Source organism: Siphateles boraxobius, unplaced genomic scaffold (assembly GCF_051911475.1).
Source record: "Siphateles boraxobius isolate OS27281-9 unplaced genomic scaffold, OSU_SipBor_1 1, whole genome shotgun sequence".
NCBI lineage: Eukaryota > Metazoa > Chordata > Actinopteri > Cypriniformes > Leuciscidae > Siphateles > Siphateles boraxobius.
The window spans coordinates 3048112-3070795 of record NW_027508699.1 but is presented as its reverse complement, the minus strand read 5'-3'; the positions used below and the strand labels follow the sequence as shown (position 1 = coordinate 3070795).

The 22684-nt window shown below is 38.8% G+C and overlaps 1 protein-coding gene across 2 annotated transcripts in view; it reads left to right on the top strand.

Moving 5' to 3' along the window:
- Nucleotides 1-22684, top strand: part of mov10l1 (Mov10 like RNA helicase 1) — a 68059-nt gene that overhangs the window by 2995 nt on the left and 42380 nt on the right. For both annotated transcript variants that reach the window (XM_077242260.1, XM_077242177.1), the window contains exons 3-9: nt 2756-2915; nt 4330-4442; nt 6267-6454; nt 7974-8114; nt 14727-14999; nt 18674-18871; nt 20599-20713. In XM_077242260.1, coding sequence (XP_077098375.1) covers nt 2756-2915; nt 4330-4442; nt 6267-6454; nt 7974-8114; nt 14727-14999; nt 18674-18871; nt 20599-20713 — 1188 coding nt within the window. The remainder of the gene's footprint in view (nt 1-2755; nt 2916-4329; nt 4443-6266; nt 6455-7973; nt 8115-14726; nt 15000-18673; nt 18872-20598; nt 20714-22684) is intronic.

Here is a 22684-nt window from a genome sequence, read left to right as displayed (position 1 = left end):
GGTCACTTATTGGCACTGGCCCTCTTCTTACCAGATCAGTCCTTTCTGTGTCGGACAGGAACGCTGACATTCACCTGGGTCGATTGGAGGAGCTGTTGATCTATCTATCTTGATAGCTGGAGCTTGTTGAGGGAGTGGATGGGAAATCTATAGCAGTGGCTGCAGATGTAGAAGGACCTGTAGGGACATTAGATGAAAAAAAAAAAATATAGACTTATAACATAACACAGGATATTTTACAGTGAAGCCAACACAAAACAAAAACTGTTAGATGAACTGATCTGTCATGCCGGCTGAGGTTGAACACGATGTATCAGTGAATGTAAGTGCTGGTAACTGCTCCTCGCTTTCAGGCGCCTGTAACTCTGCAGTGGATGAACCGGCAATGATTAAATAAATAAATAAATAAATAAGCTATGTTAAATCTGTCATGTCATATTAACAGGCTATGTAACCGTTTGTATCAAGAAAAACCTCACCTGCTGTATCATCAGCTGTGGAGGCACTGGCACGTGATGAAGCATCAGGGGCAGGTAGAGCTGGTTGTGCTCCAAAGTACTTCAACAGTGTTCCTGGAAAAAAATAACATTGCATAAGTGCATAGTTGATCGAGCAGAATGAGTTTATTTTGCCAACATTACTTGCACTCATCAACAAGCAATTCCACACCTAACAATTCATATACAATTGGCAAAAGAGGCATAATTGCATGATTAACTTAACATGGCGATCTACTGCGGCCTAGCACCAGAGGGATACGTCCTTTTTTGTGACATGGCTTAATATTATAGTGACTATGCGCAGTTGCGGACGAATTGTCTGTGCACACGAGGTGTCTAGTTTATGCGTGTCAGAAATTAAGAGTCCAGTCACAGTGCCATTCTTTCCGGTCTGGTCCTTCCTAATGCACAACAGATGTTGCCAGTACATTCATACAGGACAAAGGAATCCTTATATAGCATGCTCATACACTGTATGCCGTGGACTATGCTGAGACTTTAGACAGTTAAACTAGAACTTCTAACAATGCGCATGACTCAAACGCTGGCAGTGGAGCAGCAGTTGTAGGCAGGTATATTGATCATAACATCAGAATTTTCTTGTCTTGAATTATTCATTCATTCATATTCATTCATTCATTCATGTATGTCACTTGTTTAAGTTATTTAATATGTAAAAAACAAAACAAAAAAAAACCACTCGATTGGGCCCCAAGCAGCCGCTTAGTTCGCTTATGCCTCGGGCCGGCCCTGACCAAAATGAATACTTTGATATGTCCATTGAAGTGGAATGAGCTCTGAAAGAGAGCAGAATTCAGGATTTTTACCTACATCTTTACATTAAATAGTACAGCGAAGTTTATGAAATGTAACACTTTAGAAAATCGATTTTTGAAATGTGTGATTCGCCAGAAGATAGAATTGTGATTCATATGTGAATCGACCCCCCCCCTGAAATAATGTCATATTTCTATTGTACACTATGCATTTTGTTACTATAAAGTTATGTCCCTGTCTGAACTCAACCCCGTCACGCCGACTATTCTCTGCCTATAATAATTTAGACTCCACCCATATGTGACATCATTTACCAGAAATGACATCATTCGGGTCTCTTTAACAGTGGTGCCGGAGATGGTAAGTAGCGTCATACATCATATTTTTGATGTCTATTATAGTCAGGGAGTGCACTGGCAAGCTTAACAACTCAAAAAAAGATGGAAAATTATTATTTTTCAAAATTTTCTTTTAATTCATAAGTATATACAATATAGCCTATTTCATTGCTGCCATATATGGTCTACTCTCCTACACTACACAAGGATCAGTGGCCATTTTGTGCAAAAAAACTCAACCCCCTCAAACTCTCACATATATGTATATCTCACATATATGTATATGGGGTTGCAACTTTTTCACTTCATTTATGAATTATTTTAATACAAAAAAATAAAATAGTCATGGTTTCAGTAAAGGTACACTTACCAAAATCATGACAACTCAATTTTTGTTATAAATAGAATATTTGATGTAATGTGTCCACTTAAACATCGACAAGCATCCTGTGTCAGAAATGGCAGCCACATCAGCAGCAGAAAGACCGTGTTGTAGAAACATGTTGACCCAGAAAGAAGAGCACAAAATGAGAGAGAGGCAAAATATAATAAAAAAAAATATTAAAAAATGTATGGCAATGCCTCATTTCAAACCGGTTACAGTCTTTCAGCCCGTCAAGCTATTCTCAACCTTGTCACATTAATATTTTTTTGGGGAAAAATAGGGAAGACGAGTAAAAATGAAGATGTTTCTTGCTGATCACCACCTGACATGTTAGGACTAGGACAATAAAATTGTGTTTTTACTGAGACATCTAAATTGAAAACATTTTTTACAAAAATAAAGAGACCACAGACACACAATCGGTCAATTTTTAAAGGACAGATCTGTCTTTGACCACACACACACACACACACACACACACACACACACACACACACACACACACACACACACACACACACACACACACACACACACACTGTCTCCAGGAATAGGGTTGAGAATCACTGATTGATTGGGTATTTCTATAGTTGTGTTGTGAGATTGTGAAAAGTAACTGATTGTGCAGTCTAGATGCTGTTTATTAATTTCTGCAGTAATATTATGAGCATCTTTTTTTCTATTGAAGTGTTGTTGATTTTGGAATACATTTATTAAAAAGTAAATAATGTGTACAGTGTGTTTGTTGATTTCAGGTGGAGCTACTGAAGGACATGTGGGAGAGTGGAGGATCAGAGGCACTCGCACAGGACTCTGCCAAACCCAAGCCTCTGATTGGAACAGTGACATCATGTGATCGAGACGGAGGACTTATCAACCAGACTACGTTTTTCCCACGATCGGCTCTCTGCGAAGGTCAGAAGAGCAGTTCATTCACTTTAATGCTCAATAGGATGCTGTGACAGGCCTTTATTGTGGATCACATACTGATATTTTATCTCAATGTGTTATTATTTAAAGGACTTTTCTCATGTATCTGTAACTGTCAGAACACTAAACCATTTCCCCAGCATGATTGAATTTCCCCAATTTCCCCAAAAAGCATTTATTGAGTTTGAGCTAGTGTTAATTTTGTCAGCTATTTTTTTAATTTAGTCTCAGTCCTGTGTCAAATGTTCTTTTTAGTTTTGATCATATTTAGTCAACCTTTGTCCTGTTTTTGTTAAGTCAAGTTTTAGTCGAGTAAATGTGTTTTAGATAATGAAAACTTAGTGGTTAAATTTGATCTGATAAATCGGCTATCGATTATTTTGCTCAATTACGTGTCGATTGTTGTCATTTAAGAAATGTATATGTACATTTCATCAGAATTATTCCACTTTCATATACAGTATAAGCACAAATCTAGAGAATGTTTTTTTTATAGGCTATTTGTCATAAATTAACACATTCTCTACACATTCTCACAAATAAAAACTGAAATTCCTCATAGTAATTTTAATAATTCCAAATTACATTCATGTTTTTCTATTAAAACAGCAAAAAAGGATTGTGTTTTGTCACACAGAGCTGCGCAAGTGCATTTATTCATATAGTCGAGATCTATAACCCTGAGAAAGATGGATCGCAGATTTAGTCACAGAATCCAGCGCAAGCGGCTCGTGAAGCAACACAGACTGACTCATTTACACTTTAATTTAAGCAGAATATCTCAAATGGAGATTGCTTAACTCCGGTTTACTTGTTTGCCTGTTTTTTTTTTTGTAGAGAGAGTGTGTGCGTATAGTTGCCAGATTGCAAATTTTAAGTGAAAAAAACACCAGGCAGAAAATGTATCCAAGAAAAGCTCTGATTGGGCGATTTTTAAAACCTTGACATCTGGCAACCACAAACATGAAAGCTCATAGAGGCTTTTTTAAAACGGTTTGTAATATTTTGTTCTTTTTTTTTGGACAAAGACAAAGAGGTGTATTTTTTTGTCAACGCAATTGCATGTTGATCTAATCACAGTTATCATTTAATGACATTGGTGTCGTTTTGTCATCGTTATTTATTTGACCGCTTTACATGGTTTGTTGCAACTGGTCTCTGATGTTTCAAATGGTTTAAAAACATTTAGTTGTTGCTGAGATCACGAATCCAATACACTGAGAGAAGGATTTGAGCAGAGGAGGCAAAGCGGCACAAAGAAAAGCTTATGCTTTTTCATCCTGGCTGTGTAAAAGAGGAAAAATACATAAATACAAATATGTAAAATACATAAAAATATCATCTATAAAAATTGTTTTTAAATCAGTTTCACAGAGTGTTGATGGTGTGTGTGTTTCAGGGTTCGAGCCGATGAAGGGGGACTGGGTGCTGGCGCAGTATGTGGTCAGTCCTGGAGAAAGTTGCAGTCAGGCTCAAGCTGTTTCTCCTCTGCGTTACCGCCGCATGGACGGGGTCAGTCATTCTCACGCTGGGCATGTGCGGGAATCTGGGCTTTCTAAAAGTCAAGAGTGATTACACACTTAGGGATGTCCTGACTAGGGTAGGGTTAGGAATTTTAAAATCTATTCCAATTCTGGAATCCAATCCAGTCCCCGCCATTGACGTAATTTTCCGGCTTTCCGTGTTTTTTCACTGTTATACGGTTACGGTAGGGGCGCATCTTCTGAAAAAGTGCTGAATCCAGCACTGATCAAAAAATATGTGAAAAATAAGCAGAAACAAGCAATCTCATAATCATATGTTAAATAACGTTATCAACATTAAGCAGCATATATACATGTCAAACCAAAATTTATTCAGACACCTTCAACATTTCTCACATTATCACAGTTTATCCGCTATAGTTTAGAAAATGGTAATAAAATATGACATGTACTCAGAGTTATCAAATCAGTTGATATTTCACTGGTTTTGTCCATCCTTCTGTTAGCTTGTCTCGCAGATGAATCAGGTGGAATATCTGTCAGCTGTTAAATTTAACTACACAATTACATAATAACAATTTAGCTCAACCAATTACCAAGCAATGCTTAATTTTGTTCAGTCTGTGGTGTAAAAAGGTGACATTAGCAAAACTGGTGTAAATCAACACTGCCTAATGTTACTGCCTAAATGTCGACTCAGGACGAGGTATAGGACTGTGAAGCTTTGGGGGTGTTGATGGACTCGATCTGAGTTTTGATCATCGTTCTGAATCGGATCCAGATGTAGTCTTTGACAAAAATGCGATTTTTTTTATTTATTTATATTTTTCTTTATCAGCTTTTTGCTCAAAATGTTGCTTTTTTTTTAATGAAACTTATTTAATGAAAAAGAATGCATGAAGCTAGAACAGGGGTGTCCAATCCTGCTCCTGGAGGACCCTGATCAAACACTCCTGAACCAGCTGACCAAGCTCTTACTAGGCACACTAGAAATTTCAGGCAAGTGTTGAGGCAAAGTGAAGCTAAACTCTGCAGGAGAGTGGCCTTCCGGGACCGAGTTTGGACACCCTTGAGTTAGAATATGAATTATATATATATATAATATATTATATTATATATATTATAATATATATTCTATTATAATATTATATATATATATATATATATATATATATATATATATATATATATATATATATATATATATATATATATATAATATAATATAATATAATATAATATAATATATTTATTATTATTATTATATATATATTTTTTTTTAAAGCAGAGGGTCTGTTCTTTCTTTTGATATACTGCATGTTCAGATATTCCTTCAATCAAATATTCTGGGGGCCATGACATTTTTTGTGAAAATGATCAAAAGCGCTGCCTGGCAACTTTAAAAAAAAAAAAAAAAACCTGGCGGGGTTCATGAATTAGATGCTTGTTATAAAACTAATATTTCTATTCCGCTTATCGATTCATGTGGGTGCATTTTAATGTGTTTTTAAACCATTCAATTCAGCACTCGCAGACTGTTTTCTGTGCTGGGCACATCCAGAGTTTATGCTCTGAATTGAGCTCTCTTTCGTGAATAGAGATAAATAATAAGACTATTGCTTTACAGCAGAATTTGAATGTATTGCATTTTTGAAGTTTGCATTATTGATTTAGTTATTTTCCTGTTTATTACCATGCTGTATTTTATGAAGCGCTATAAAAATGAAGGTGACTTGACGAATGCAGAAACCAGAGCTGGAATGGGAATTTAGTTGTGATGAGTCAAGTTATTGTCATTTGTACTGAGCGTTCGTGAGTTGCTCAGGACTCTCCTGCCGTCCGTCTCTTTTAGGTCAGTGTGACGAGAACACAAGGCAACAGTGGCGTCGTGGAAGACAGCGTGTTCTTCAGCCTGGAGTCTCTGATGGTGCCGCCGGGCTTCAGACCTGCTCGCGGTGACGTGGTGAATGTGGTGGTGTTGGAGAGCAGTCAGTCGCTCTACTGCTGGAGAGCTCTCTGCATGACGCCGGTTCAGCACAGGTGACGTCTTCCCTCGCTCCTGCGCGGTCACGTTTGCACCCGGCTGCCATTTATCCGAGAAAACCCACATGCGTTTTGCTGTCCAGTCACAGAATTTGTTCACGCCGCATTAAAGTCTTTGAAGTAAACCCCCCCTGCTGTGATTGGGTAACAGTTGTATATTAAAATCATTTTTAGCTTCCCAACCATTACACATGGAATTGATCATCTCTTCTGCTTAACTTAACGTCGAGAGGGGAATTAAACAAGCAGTGCCTTACTGACGTGATCTGACTGGAACTATGTTAAAAATAAAGTTCACCCACGCTTTCTTAATGTTAGGATCCCAAGAAAGGCAACTTGGCACTTCAAAACATCTTGTAATCCTCAAAGGTGGCTCTATGGATTTATTGCCGGAGTAATCGCGTGTTTGCGTCTGTCTCGTATTTACGACTATATGACATATGCGGATCAGTGGTCCGGGCTAAAGAGGCCATGATGTAGAAGTAGGTCTTCTGCAGAGGCGCTCTTTCCTCGCACTATGACGTAATAATGTGACAAAATCCAAAACGAGTCGTTTTCTTAGCTTGGGTTCAATAAGAGCGGTTTTTGGACTACCATGGAAGTTTTGAGTTTTGAATCTTGCAGGATTTTCTTATAGTACAATGACCTCTTATATGTCAAAAGAACAAGAAAACTTTCATTTCTCAATTCATGATCCCTTTAAATACAGCACTTCACAAGCTACTGGTTTGACAACCAAACCCACTAGAGGGTGGAATAACCAGTAAATAAAGGGAGTAAAGTAAATAAACAAAGTAAATAGAGGGAGTAAATAAACCAAATCAAGCAGTTTATTCTAGGTAAAGAAATAAGATTGACTGTCTGTTGAAATAAAAGTGTGCAATGTATTAAATGAATGTTCATGAATCAAATATAATTTCATAAATTGCCTGAACGATTAAAAACAAAAGAGTACCATGTTTTTATGCATAGTTTAGTACAAGGAACATGTATGACTGGTAACAAAAGTGGATGTAATCAGAAGCTACATCAAATCATATCAGTAATATGAGAAAACAAACACTTTAGCAGACTGTGTTTATGTATAATGTGAATGGAAAAAATCTAAACTATCAACAGTTTTTCCAATGACAGTCCAGAAACCAATGAAGTAACAATCATCTATAAGGGGCCATTAAATGTTGGAAAGTGTTCAGACTGAGCACTCCTCTCCAAACAGACATGGAGAATGACATAATTAATTATAAACGGCATCATAAATTAAACCAGACACAGAAAAGTTTGTTTTAAGAACTAATTTTATCAGCCGAGTACATGAAATAAGGAGATCAGTTACCCAGTTAAATGTAAATATCAAAACTTTAATTTTGGTTTCTGTAAAAAAAGCTTAGGACATCACTATTTTAAAATAATATAATACAACAAACCAATCACAAACCAAACTGTCATAATCGTGTCTAGGTTGAAACATTAATTCACATTATCACAGTCATGACTTTCTCTGTTTTTCTGATAGTCCAAACCCCTCGGAGCTGACAATGCCCGACGCTGAGATTCACAGTTTGCTGGAGAATAAGGGTGGGCTTCAGGTCAGCCAGGAAACACATTTTGGGCCTCTCCTACTGGGACACCGCAAGGAGCTGCTGATCTGGATCCAGTGAGTTCACACACGCACACATGTTAGTTTGTTTTAGTTAGAACGAAAATCCTGTCATTTATTTCCCAAATAGGAGTGTCAGGGGTTTTCTGGGGGATTTTTCCTTTACCTTTTGTTACATTTAATCAATACATTGGATTAAAAACCCGTGACACTACAGGCTGATATCAAATAAATAAAATCCAAATATCAAACTCCATTTTTGCACTGCAGAAGGGGCACAGAAGCTGCATTTAGATGCATTTACACTATAATTACAATTGCAATAAATACATGTTTAATATTTAAATATGAAATTATTTATTTTAGCTTTTTTATGAAATGTTACTTTAAACATGATACTAAAACTGCCAGCATGTGGCAGCAAGTCACTGTCTTAATGAGTGACTTAATTGAGTCACTTGTTCAACCAATCCATACAAACGGCTGATTCATTCAGGAGAGATGCATGTGACTGTCTTTATGAATGGATCGTTGAATCATTGATTCATTTATAAATACTGGATCTTTCAGGAGCCAAACAGTAGTGTTCTGTAGTCAGTGTTGAGTAGTTAACTACACGTAGTGACGCTACTAACTTAACTACATTTTTCAGTAGCTTGATATTCAGTGAGTTGCTTTTAAAACAGTGTAGCTTTTCCATTAGCTAACTACTATTTCCAGCAAGTACCGGTGTTGCGCAACCAAAAGCTACATTCTGTTTTGCATTTTGACAAGCTTGTAATGCATTAAAGCAGGGCTCGACATAAGCAATGGCCCGATGGCCCGGGGCCAGTAAAAGAGTATGTCGGGCTAGTTGATTGGCCAGTCACTGGCCCGCGCGGGCCAGTAGCGCGAAGAGTGTCAATGTTACTTCAATTGTCCTAAACATGACACAAGGTAGTATTAAGCGCTTTAAAATAACTGGTAAGATATAGTTAACAAGTTTAAAGCAGCTTCCCCTGCAGATGCTCTGACAGATACTGTTGCTGACTGACAGATAAATACTTGCGCTGTTCAATGCGTTTGAGACATGGTGCTTTCCTCAGTGCTTAACTTACATTTCACTGGTATATTCTCCATCTGTAAATGCTAGAAAGTCAAACAAATATGTCCATTTCACTGTCAGGAGAGGTCGAGCTTCTGCAAGTGAATCTCCGCTAAAATTCAAGCTTCCGTTAATGAGTCGCCAAACAAACGAGCACGATAGAATAGTAGCGCAATAATTCTGACTAAAATATACTGTAGATGTTGCTAACATACTTGTTGTTGGAGACTATAAATGTGCCATATGTGGAATTTTAAACCTACAAGTATATTTTTATGAAAGTGACCATTATAATGGGGTAATCAAATGCAGGCTAAAATAATTAGTGTTTGCTTTTGTTTTTATTTTCATTTTTAGTTTAGCCTTTCGTCATTTTAAAAACAAAGTTTTTAGATTGTAATGTTACAATTTTAGAATGTAATGTGATTTTAACCACCTTTTTGCACATAATATAGCCTATTGCATAGCCTACATTACATTTCCTATATTTGTTTCCATATCCTTCAATTTCAACATTTTGTTCTTCATTTTTTTTTTTTTGACAGCTTTTTTAGGTCATAAATGTTAAATGTATGACAAAAATAATCAGGCAAACTAATATACTTTAGTCTAATTTCGCCATTTTGAAGTGAAAATAGCCCTATGTAACGTTACTCATCACTCATGTATCAATAATTAGTTTGTCATTGTGAGGGGACAAGAAAAATTAATCCTAATCTATACAATAAATACAATTTAATGGAAAAGTGCTTTTCCTTCTATTTCTTTCAGGGCCAGTAAAAATATAGAAGGGGCCAGTAAAACTCTGATCTACTGGCCCTGGGGGCCAGTGGGGATTTTTTTTTTATGTTGAGCCCTGATTAAAGCATTGCAGCGTCGTCGTCTTATTAGGTCACAAACTAAAATTGTGCTTTACCGCCATCTATGGTTATATATAGGGCTGTGCCGGTAAACTTGAAAACCGCATCACCGACTGAGTAGGTGGTCCGCCAAAACACATTTTTTTTTGTATGTGAATGCTGTTTTACATGAATATTATGACACGAGTGAATCACAAATCTTTGTTTACAAAAGAAATAATAGGTTAGCAGTTAAATTTTACATTGCAGCCATGGAAACATTTGGATTTTTGTGGAATGAGAGAGGTACGTCACGTGAGCCCATACGTTTAAAGGTGCAGTGTGTGATAGGACTCTGCAATTAATCGAATTTTGATTTCAATTTCGATTTTGGCTCCCAACGATCTCCAAAATGGTACAATCGAGTAAAAACGATTATTTTGTCATGTTATTTGGTCTTGTGTTCTGAATGACTCGCGCACATCCGCCCCTCCCGAAGCCATAAACACTCTCAGCCTATACAGTCATAAACTGCAAGCACAATAAACTTCACAATAACAATTGGCTAATTTAATATAGACTGGAGTGAGACCATAGTCGAGACACATCTCTTTCTGCTCGAATACTGTAGTGCCTCAGTTCAAGCGAACAGCAGCGAGCGCACGTGACCTGATCATCTGTTCCACTATACAGCACGAAACAAATCGAGAATGAACACAGGGAGCGACATTAACACTTGTCTGCTTGTCCGGGAAAAGGGGATTTTTAAGTTTCAAGTAAAAGAGTTTTACTTTTTTCCGACCAATCGAAACGCGAGATGATTTTGATCTTGTACAGTCAGTGTAAACAAAATTGGTAATGGATAGTTTCTGGAAGCTGCGCTGCCTTTGTGAGAGAGACATTGGTGGACAAATCAAAACAAATGAGCCTAACAGCTCATACAAAAACTCAATGGTAGAAATGTTGAGTTTTTTATTTATTTATAATAGGCTATATGATAGTTAAGTAACATAACACGACTAAGGGCTGTTCTATAATATCACGATTGCAAATGTTACACTGAATTTATAGTTTTATAAACAAGTAGCCTAGTTTATATGTAGTAACTTACATTTTAGACGCAATATTGACTGGTTTTGTTCTATTTCACCGACGAAAATAGTTACAAAAGAAAAGCATCACTAAGCGCTGTGTTTTGTTACTGTATGATTCATTTGAACTAATCGTTTTAATGAATGACTCAATGATTCATTTATTAAGACGGTCACTTGCCGCCACCTATTGATTTATTGTTTAAAGGCAAATGCATCATTGATTTATTTTATTTTATTATTTGTTTAAACATTAATCTCATAATATTTTTACAGTTGTAATTTTGAAGTGTAAATTAATTTAATGGATAACAGCACTTTTTATTAACTGAATTTGATCAAATGTAAGAATTTGACATAAAACATATATTTAGTAAGGTTTAATAAATTGTCCTTTATATAGGCAAATAACGCCCTGGTGAACCCCTACAACAAATTACTTTGTAAACATGTCACCCTTTTCACCACTTGTGGGTTTCACCAAATTTAGATTTTTTTAAGAATTGTTGAAAGGTGTCTTTTAATAAATGCAAAATGTTCCCAAAGTCATGTGAAATAATCGTGTTACATAATCGTGATTTCAATACTGACCAAAATAATCGTGATTATGATTTTTTCCATAATCGAGCAGCCCTAGTGTGTGATTTTTAGCGGCATCTAGTGGTGAGGTTACGAATTGCAACCAACAAAAGTTAAGGTGGCCGACATGAAAATATGTCATCGTCTGAGACCGTAGAGAATAGCCAGTTCAGCAATGAGGTTTCTTTACAAGGATAAATGAAGAAATTATGTTTACTTAATTATTCAGTAAAACTATATGTTCTTGCGAATATTATTGTTACTTGTTCATCACTGTGTCAGTGTTTTATTCGCTGAACTAAGCTTGCTTCCTTGCAGGAAGAGCAACAAGAGCAGTAACGAAACGCGTTTGTCCGTTTAGGGCCACTGTAGAAACATGTCAGTGCATTTCAGTGTAAGGGAACCCGCGGTGTGTGTAGACAGAAACTGCTCATTCTAATGGTGCGTTCACACCGGATGTGAATAGAGCGTCTAGCGCGAGTGATTTCAATGTTAAGTCAATGCAAAGACGCGTTACATGCGTAAAAAAAAAAACCGGCGCGGTAGACGCGAATTCGCGAATTGAGCATCTGGCGCGTTCCGCGCAAATGATTTATTTAGTGCTTTTTGTGCATTCACGCGTTTGACGCAAATTCGCGTCTGCCGCCCGAGTTGAAAAATCTGAACTTCTGCGTCAAATTCGCGCCTCGTTAACCAATCAGGAGCCAGCTTGCAGCTGTCACGTGGTGAATTAAATATTTTACAACATAAAAACTTGATTTTATTATATGAGACATTCATTTTGTATGCTATTTATCTTATCTAGATTCTATGAAACATTATTATTATTCTAATGTAAAGAGAACCAACATACTTTAGAGCAAGAACATAGTTTGTGTCTGTGTTGTGTGAGGGGAAAAAAACACAGGACAGTTTAATCACTTTTGGAGGCTGGCTCCATTTATCATCAAAACAAAAATAAATTACAGATTAGGTTGGTGAGGGCGAGGGTGATCCTCCCTCCGATGCGGGACAGCAGGTCATTGAACTGGGCGCGGGACAGGCAGAAGTACCGCTGAAAGCGGCCGTCATCCAGGCGCAGCTCCTGGAGCAAATGGTGAAACTCGCCGAACTCGGTTCGCCTCCGAAGGGTCTGGTGGACACAAACACGGCGATGATGATCCCTACGCCGCTGTTCTGCTCTCCAGAGCAAATACAGAGCGGTGACTCTCTCGATAAATGACCCATCAACAACAGACATCTTGTAAAAAGATGGCCGCCAACGGGGTTCGAAACTTTTGAAACTTTCGTCTCTGACGAAATTTCGCTTCAAACTTTTTTTACGCGCGTCAGTTTCACTCTTGTCGCACGAATTAACACAAAGTGGTCAAGCGTCAAACTAGACGCGGTAGACGCGAATTTGACGCGCTATTCGCGTCCGGTAAGGCAGGTGTGCCCAAGCCTGCTCCTGTCGATCGACTGTCCTGCACATCTCCAACCCTAATTAAACACACCTGCCTTTAATTTTCAAGTGATCCTGAAGACCTTAATTGGTTGCTTCAGGTGTGTTTGATTAGGGTTGGAGATGAACTGTTCAGGACAGTCGATCAGCAGGAGCAGGGTTGGGCACACCTGTTCTAAGGTAATACAAATATAACAGTTCATTAAGTAAGGTCTTTATACAACACTGAAAACTTCTTTTTCAAGGTAGTGACGAAACGCGCTCTGTAGCGCTGTGTGTTCGCTGTCGGCTATGGTAGAAACATGACGACACAATATGTCGACCTCCATAGAAGGTGGTGCCCACAGTTATGGAGGTATAAATGTCTCATTCTAAGGTAATAAAACAAAACGGTTCATTATGCAAGGTCTATATACACCACTGTAAACATAGGTATGGATCTTATATTGCATTTCTGTCAATAGATCCTCAGAAATATTACACAATGCACCTTTAAGCTTTGTCAGCTTTGTATTATGTTTTGCAATCTGGTCACCAGATTATCAGCGAATTGAACAACATTTTTGCAGGGGATTATAAATGTTTCTTCCTTTGGTTCGATTTTAATTTGTCCTACAGCGTTTCTTTTCTACTTTATTGGTGTCTCAAAATGAGCTCAATCGCTGCATGTGCTGTGAGTTTCACCTGCATTTTTGACACTACTCCTGTGCATCCAATTTAACTTGCATACATTTTGTTCTTGCATTGATGTTACATTTGTGGCAATTTTGCACTTCGACAGTCAGATATTGTATGTATCTTTGAATAGTTTCACGAATGAAAACATACTCTTGCATTACGTTGCTTAAAATATACATTGTCATTGTAAAAAAAAAAAAAAAGCTGTTTCAATGTAGCTAGCTAATTTTTGATAGTAACTTGTAGTTTAGCTAACTATTTTTTCAGAGGGGTAGCTTGACTATATCTTACTACTTTAACTTATGAGTAACATGTCAAACTACAGTTTGTCAGCAGCGTTCGCTTCTGTTTTGTTTGGAACTATTTTATTTTGGCGAAACTGAGCAAAAACAGACACTAGTATGTCTATAATTTGACTTGCAATGTTAACTTCTAGTTTATTGAACTTGTATAAAATCAATAACACATTCACAATTGTGCTGATATTCTCTGTCATTCTATTAGGACTGTCAATAAGGCAAAGTGAGTGACGTACTCGATAATGTCTGCTTCCACAGCATCAAAACAACAGTTACCATATTACTGAGAAGAAGCATATCTCGCAGCGCCAGTTCCAAACCTGTATGACTTCTGTTGTGGAACACAAAAGGAAATGTTTAGCAGTGTCTGAGCTGTTTTTTTCTCAATACAACTAAATAAAAATCCCATAAAAGTAACCTGTATGAGCCATGCGCTGGAAAAACAGGATTGGCATTTGCTGTTGTGTGTGGCGTGACTGATGGTGCTGCACCAAATTAGTATAGGTAGAGTGAGGTAAAGATAGGTGAGTGAGTGATGATATTTCATTACTAGGTGTGTTGTTTCTTTAATGCTTGAATGCCTTTATTACAGTAATGTGACGGAAATAAAAGGACTACATTGTGACATCATTTCATCTTGCTTCTCTCTCTAAAACAGAAACACGGGCTCAGAGAATCACAGGCTGAAGTGCTGTGAGTTTGCAGGATGGGACTCAGGCCAGCAGTTCTGTCTCAGTTCTGTGTCTCTCAGCAATGGCAAAACTCAAGACACGCGTGCCTCCGGCAGCTTCCGCCGGCGCGCTGGAGAAAGCAGGACAGATGGGGAGGTGGAGGACGGTGAAGGGGACGATTCTGTGGAGACTCGAGCCCTGCGGATGCTGGAGATTGAACCCGGAGAGAAGGTGTCCGTGACCATCAGCTGTCAGGCCAAGTGAGGGGTTTTTAAATGCATTAATTCACTCATATCCCCTTTCACACAGCAATCCCGGTAAATTACCGTAAAATTGCCTGAATGACTTTACTGGTAAATTCAAAAATGTGCTGTTCACACAAGCAATAATGTTCTGGCTTTTTACCGGTAACGGACCATTCACACATCAGTTCCAAATACCACACAGCGCATATAAAGGGTCATTTACTGGTAATGTTACAACTTCCCTTACTACTGGTAAATTGCCGGAACCAATTTACTGGTATATTTCACACATGATTTGTTACCGGTAATTTACCGGTAAAGACTGTATGTGTGAAAGGGGCTGTTGTTACTGCATGATATATTGGAATAAAATTGAAATCTTGATATAGCTACCACATCATGCATCATTGGGGCAAAATTGCATTGAGAAAAAAAAAATCTGTATAAGTCGCATTTTATTATTACATTCAGAAATAATGTTAGGTATAGTGGTGTTCATCAAACAAATTTACGAAACGCAAGTGACTGTGTGCGGGGAGACGTAACTGTACGGTCGACAGCACATCTGTGAAGGTTCTCCTCCAGCTCAGGCCATCAAGCTTTGTGTCCACCATTAACTCTACTCATATTCATTTCATTAAGTGTTTCACCTTTTTGCCAGTCTCTAACCTCTTTCTGCTGCACTAAACTGAAACTGTATTTTGGTGTTATGATGAGGAAGAAGGGTTTCAGGCAAGCTGGAACTGGTTTGTTTTTCAAGCGCATTTGTGTGTATGCTTACTCTATTTTGCATGCTTGACTTCAATAGACCTTAGTCCGGTTTTAATGTTTTAACACAATAAATGGAAAAAATAATAAAATATTTATTTCGAAATGAACAGAAACCTTCATCCGTCATTTTTTTGTCAACTCTCCGTCAGTTTTTAACAACGTCAGAGTTGACAAAAACTTTCAGGACTATGGCACTGTCCCAAATGGCACACTCCGGACTTGTGGACTTCCTCAGAGTCCACACTTTGGTGACGTCATGTAGTGCAGACCTATAGAGCATTTGGCGTGAGTCCTCGAGGGCGCATTGAGAGGTATTTTTGGGACACACTCGATCGTCACGCCGGATATAGGAAGACGGTCTGGTTGTTGTTATGGACAGGAGCTGCAGGTTCGAGGAAATATGCTGCCTATTGTTGTTGTTGTTACACATGACTCAGTAAAGCCCTGACATTCAGTTCTATTTATTTAATGAATCATAATGCGATCGTATTATTCAGTGCACTATTATTAGCCTATGTTTGAGACATCAACCACTGGGCGATGACCATAATGTTTGTATAAACTGTTGGTAATAACTGGTAAAATGTACACCTAGGTCATAAAAACAGTAATGATACTTACACTTAAATATTTTCTTCTCAGCCATGTTAACAATTGTCCGTGAGCGAAATCTCCTCCCATTCGTTGTCTGATTGGTCTTTCGCAAGGATTCTGGGTAGTTAAAGTGTGTGAAGTCTGCATAGGGTACAAAAGGAGCGCTGCTAGGCACACTTCAGAGCGTTAAAATGATGAATGGGACGACATACGGACTCGTAGACTCAGCGAGCACGCGCAATTTAAGTCCACGAGACCGAAAGTCCACATGAAGTGCGCCATTTGGGACAGGGCCTACGTGTCCTGTTTAGAGAAGCTGTCAATCACAGCTGTCAATCATGACGTCACATTCCCGTTTTTATAGCATCAAATAACTAAGACCAAACTTATTTAAAAAAAATGAACACTTGAATTTACATCAGCGTGAAAAACAAATTGCTAAAATGACAGAAAACATCCTTGGAAAAAATTGATTTGAAGTGTTATTTGATTGTTTGGTATCCATCACGCTTATTAGACTTCATGGGGAGGCGGGTTTATGACCTATACTGGGACCAGCCACCGAGGGGCGATCGAGACACTTTGGCTTCACTTTTCAGGACTTGTGTGGCACGCTTGGTGAGGACAGGTTAAAGTGTGTGTTTCCAAGTATAAAGCATGTATTTAAAATAATACTAAAGAAATTATTTAAAAATAAAAGCAATGAATGTCCCGAGTATCCAGATTTCCTTTAGATGCAAGTCTATTTATTTTGATGAATTTCTTTATTTTTAACAAAGTTGAATAATTGCAACAGACCTCATTGGTTCTCGTGTGTCACACGCACATTTGAGCTTCTTCTTTTCCTTTTAATGGAGGTCGCTGGTTGGCAAACCCACTGGAAGGTTCATACGCCACCTACGGCACAACACCGTCATGACAGCTGATCTAAAATAAAGGCTCGGGCTTAGAATAGTCAATACCGATCAGTTTTAAAAAATTGCTTAATCATCCCTGATTACATCCCTAGTTTCAGTGGATTGTACTATTATTTAACAACATACATTATTCAGCTGACATCAGGGGTGCTTCTCATTTCTTATTTGTGCATCCTCGTTTCCTTTCCTCGCTTCCTTTCCTAGCGTCTCAGCTCCTCCCCCCTGTAGGATACGAGGGAAGGCTGCAAGGAAAGAAAACGATGAATCGAATGAAAGCTTTTTTATACATTGGAATACTTGATCACTCGAGCGTCACTTCACTGCGTCATCAGCAGCGCTCAAAGGATCTGCCCTCATGTTGTTGAAGTTTAAGAAATTCATAATGAAAAATAATAAAGCAAGATACCTTGTTGAAATATTTGAGATATGTAGTTTATATAAACTGCAAAGGTAAAGAATAAATTAAAATGATTGTGATCGATGTGAAGGGGGAGGAGATTTGATACGTGCGTCACGTTTAGTCGATAAAACTCTCCGCATAGGATACACCCGTGTATCCTCGCTCATAACTTCTCTGGAAGCCTCCTAACTCCTCGATCCTCGACTCCTCGCGGTGAATTGAGATGTCCTTCAAGATGGCTGCGCTCGTTCGGTTTCCGGGTCATAGGATGGAGGACAGAGGAATGAGGAGACGAGGAGGGATATTGAGAAGCACCCCAGGTCTTCCCGGTAAAACAAAGTCCCTGTTTAGTCCCTGTCTCTATGAAGCCCCTGCTTCTGACAAGCAAACTGTGCTCTGATTGTGATTGGTTAACCACTTCCAGCGTGTTTAGGAAATGTCCCACACTAATAACTAACTCAACCAGGCCCCGCACCTTTATTCTGCGTATGAATTATTGAAATGATGAATATTGTGACGTATTTGCTCCCAGAAGAAAACTCAAGACTACAATGGAGGCGTTTCAGAGTTCAGAAACACTGACACTGATAGAGAGAAGAACTCCTGCTGGAGGGACCTTCTGCTTTATAACTTTACAGAGCTTTTTCATGCTCAAACAGCAACATTACAGACTAAACATAAATATGTAAAAAAAACAAAAAAAACATAATAGGTCCTCTTTAACATTTTAGAAATTTTGTTGTGGGTTTTTCTTTCTTTTTTAAATATCTATATATATTTTTTATTCATTTTAATTCCAGTTTCGGTTATTTTAGTGTATCGAGTTAAAGTAAAATGAAAATGAGAAACATTGCTTTGGCAGCTAGCTGAAGTAAAATACGTTTTTTTTATGTTTTATTTTCATTTTTTGGTTTTAGTTGACTATGATGATCGTGGTGTGTGTCACGTCTTCCTGGTTGAAACGCATGGTAAGGTGTTTTAATGCTCTTTGAATGTGTTTGCTGTAGGACTCTGGGTCGCTCTGCTGAGCTGCTGCTCCTGCACTTCTCCTCGTTCACCATCGCGAGGCGTCTGGAGGTGTTGGTGAGCTGTGCGGAGGAGAGTCTGCTCAAACCCAGAATCCCCTACACCGCTCTAACAGCAGTGCCGGCGCAGCAGAAGCCCATCCAGGTGCTCACGGTCACGGCTCCTCCGGCTCCCATCAGGTGACGCTCGCTGATCACATCCTTAACATCACTGATCGTCTGCTCAAATGTGTTTCCTTTCCTTCACTTCCTCAGTGAGGTTCTCTTCAAACTGGAAGCTGGCGGTGCTTTAAAGGGGTCATATGGTTCTAAAAAGAAAATTATTTGTGTTTTTGGTTTAATGCAATGTTTTAGGTAAAACAACATTGCATTAAACTGTGCAATGTTTGCTCCTCTATGACCCTCTATGTTGCTCCTCTATGACCCGCCTTTCTGAAACACGTCGATTTCGTTCTGAAAAGAGTGCTGTGCTCTGATTGGCCAGCGATCCAGTGCATTGTGATTGGCCCGAATACCTTGCGCATGTGACGGAAATGTCACGCCCCTTACCATATTTGGAAGATCAGCTCCCAAAGCAACAATGACAGGTGATCATGTCGGTACTACCTTATCAATTCGAGCCCGAATCTGAACCGGAAAATGCAGATGACCACGCTGATCGATCCACTTTGCCAGCGCGACTGGACCAGAACGTATCAGATTGGTAAGGTTTTATTTCATTGGGGACATAATTACTGATTATAATGACTTACTGTCTTTTTACACGCTGTGCCGCGAATGAGGGGAGAACACTATGTAAACATAAAACCATGTCTGCATTTGTGATCGTAGAAGTGAACGACAAGCAAGCACTACTCTATACTACTAAAAACTTGCATTTGAATAGCCTTTAAACACATTTTCATATTTTAAGAATTTTCCATAGGCTGTGAACAATCCTATCCGCCCTTTCTCGAATCCCGATCGTTAGCGTGTGTTAAACAGCATTCTCTAGCAGTCGTCAGCCTGCTCAACTCACACTAGCTGTACTCCGTTAAACACACATTGCAAGAGAGGATGTCTGTTTATCGTAGCAGAAGTTCAACAAAAATAATGCGAAGATGATAACGAATGACAAGGCAGCACCAAAAAATTAACATACATAAACAAGAGTTTGTTGTTAGTTGCCAACAGCACAGCAGCTCCAGACACACATGACACTCAAACCCAGTGCTACTCGCGTGTGGAGCGAATCAAAGCAGCCCCCGCGTCTGTTTTCAGGCCTTCCCGCTTCTCTCTCTCCAGCGCTGGACAGCGTTTCTAATATTAACGCAGGTCCTAAAGCTCTTTCCAGATCATAACCCTTCTTTTTCCAGTGATATTCTTATGAGCTTTTCTCTTTTGTAATGTCTCTCAGCCATCTCTCTTTCTACAGTCTTTTCTTGCTCGTTCTCTCTCCTCCACCTTCATACGCCCCATAATGCTGATTGGCTACACGTTTGTTGTTGTGTCCATATATCGCTTACCCCACCTTTAAAAAGAGACTAAACGTATTCCAAAGCATTTGAGTACAGATCTGTGATCAAAAATGTGGGGGATAGTTACAAACTCGTAACTGCTGTTTTTCCATTCCATTACACTTCTATTACATTTATTACATTCCCTCCTCCATCTCAATTGCGAGTTATAAAATCATAATTGCGAGTTTTAAAGTCTTTCTGAAGAAAAAAAGAATTGGACTTCATAACCCGCAATTATGATTTTAGAACTCGCGAATTTATATCACACAATTCTGAGAAAAGAAGTCAGAATTGTGAGATGAAAAGTCGCAATTATCCTTTAAATTGGTTAACTCTAAATTGTTTTTACTTAAAACATTTTTTTATTATTTTTGTCTTGCTTTTTGAGCATTTTGTCTCTTTCGACAGGCTTACAAGGCGGCATCTTCCAAACTTCTTGGGTCAGTACGCCGTGCCGCAGGCTCTCAGAGATTGTGTTGAAGCCCAGAAGGACGTGCTGGTTGTCCAGCCGGCTCTGGCAGAGGTAATGTCGACTTCAGTGCTGTCTCTCCCACATCATCATTCATCTCAGTCGTTGCTCCAATTACCAAATTCTGTGTTTTCCTCTTTATTTTTTCTGGATTCAGATTTAATGGGTAAATTACATTTTTGTTATCCAAAAGCATGTCTTGTTAGGTGAATTTATGAAACTCGTATAATTTAACAACAATATGTTAAGTTTAACAAAAATGTAATTTTAAGGGCTTAAAATCCTTTATTTATTTATTTCCTGTATTCCATTTTAATGATTTAATTGAATTATTAAAATCGCAAATTATACATTCTACTGTTCAGTTAAACCGTACTTTTATTTTAGTGCGTAGTAGTTAGGAGCTTTGAGTTTCTGTGTGTATCTGACGAGAGTTTTCTCAAATGAAATGGTGAAATACTGGTGAAGTGACTATCAGAGCAGCTCTGGAGGTGAAGTTCATGTCCTCATATAGTAAGACGGCAGACGAGCGTCACATGCTTGAGTTTGTGTAATAGTGTTACTGGAATGTCTTACTTCGATACGATACCTTGAAAAATATTGTGGTGGGGTGAGAAACTGCCCATAAATACTGCCATAAAGATGTTTTAATATTATCTCATAATTTTTTGTCCATCCATTTAAAGTCTTGGCAATATTTTTTATGCTTCAAAAATGACACATCGTAACTGTCACAGGTGGGCTTTGTATAGAGATTGCTAATGTGTCGTCATCATGACGTATTACCAGTGATGAACGCAAAGCATTTTGGGAATCCGCGGCACAAACATAAGGCGCCAGACTTGATTGCATGGAGGGAAGAACGCAGTGTTCAAGATAGCGCTTACCTGCTGTTATACACTGCAATATAAACTTCAATAACTGCACAGCCAACTTAATGCAAAAGATGTGAAACAGACCAGGAAGTTAGCTCATGTCAGGATCCACGTGGAGCGAGTGATGGGGTGTAAGCGCTTACCTGCTGTTATACACTGCAATATAAACTTCAATAACTGCACAGCCAACTTAATGCAAAAGATGTGAAACAGACCAGGAAGTTAGCTCATGTCAGGATCCACGTGGAGCGAGTGATGGGGTGTATGCGCTCTAAGTTTAACATATTAAATGACACAATACGCCTGGGATTTGTGGTGCCTTGTGAGGGGGAGGATAAGACTTTGCTGGATAAAATTGTGGTTGTGTGCTGTGCTTTAACCATTTTACATTTACATTTAGTCATTTAGCAGACGCTTTTATCCAAAGCGACTTACATTTGAGGATTAAACCAAGCGAGTCATCGTGGAGAGGCAAAAACAACGCAAGAGTGCTCAGAATACAAAGTTCAAACATTGCTCGGAGTAGCATAAACCAGACAAGCGAAGATTTCAAGAGAAAGGGTTTTTTTAAATTTTTATTTTATTTTATTTTTTATGTTAAGTGCTCACGGAAGAGATGAGTTTTCAGTTGTCTTTTGAATGCTGTCAGGGATTCTGCATTACGGACGAGGGTGGGTAGGTCATTCCACCAGCATGGAACCGTGAATGAGAATGTTCTGGACAGTGATTTTGTGCCTCGCTGTGAAGGCACCACGAGCCGTCGCTCCTTGGCCGATCGTAGGCTTCTGGTAGGGATGTAGACCCGTAGGAGCGAGTGAAAGTAGGAGGGAGCTGAGCCGGTGGACAATCTGTAAGCAAGTGTCAGCGCCTTGAACTTGATTCGAGCAGCGAGTGGTAGCCAATGCAGGGAGATGAACAGCGGAGTGACGTGGGCCCTTTTGGGCTCGTTGAATACAAGACGAGCAGCAGCATTCTGGATCAATTGTAAGGGTTTAGTTGCACATGATGGAAGACCAGCTAGAAGAGCATTGCAGTAATCAAGCCTAGAAATAACCAGGGCCTGTACAAGAAGCTGTGTTGCATGCTCAGTTAGGAAAGGCCTGATCTTCCTGATGTTGTGCATTGCAAACCTGCATGTTCGAGCTGTCTT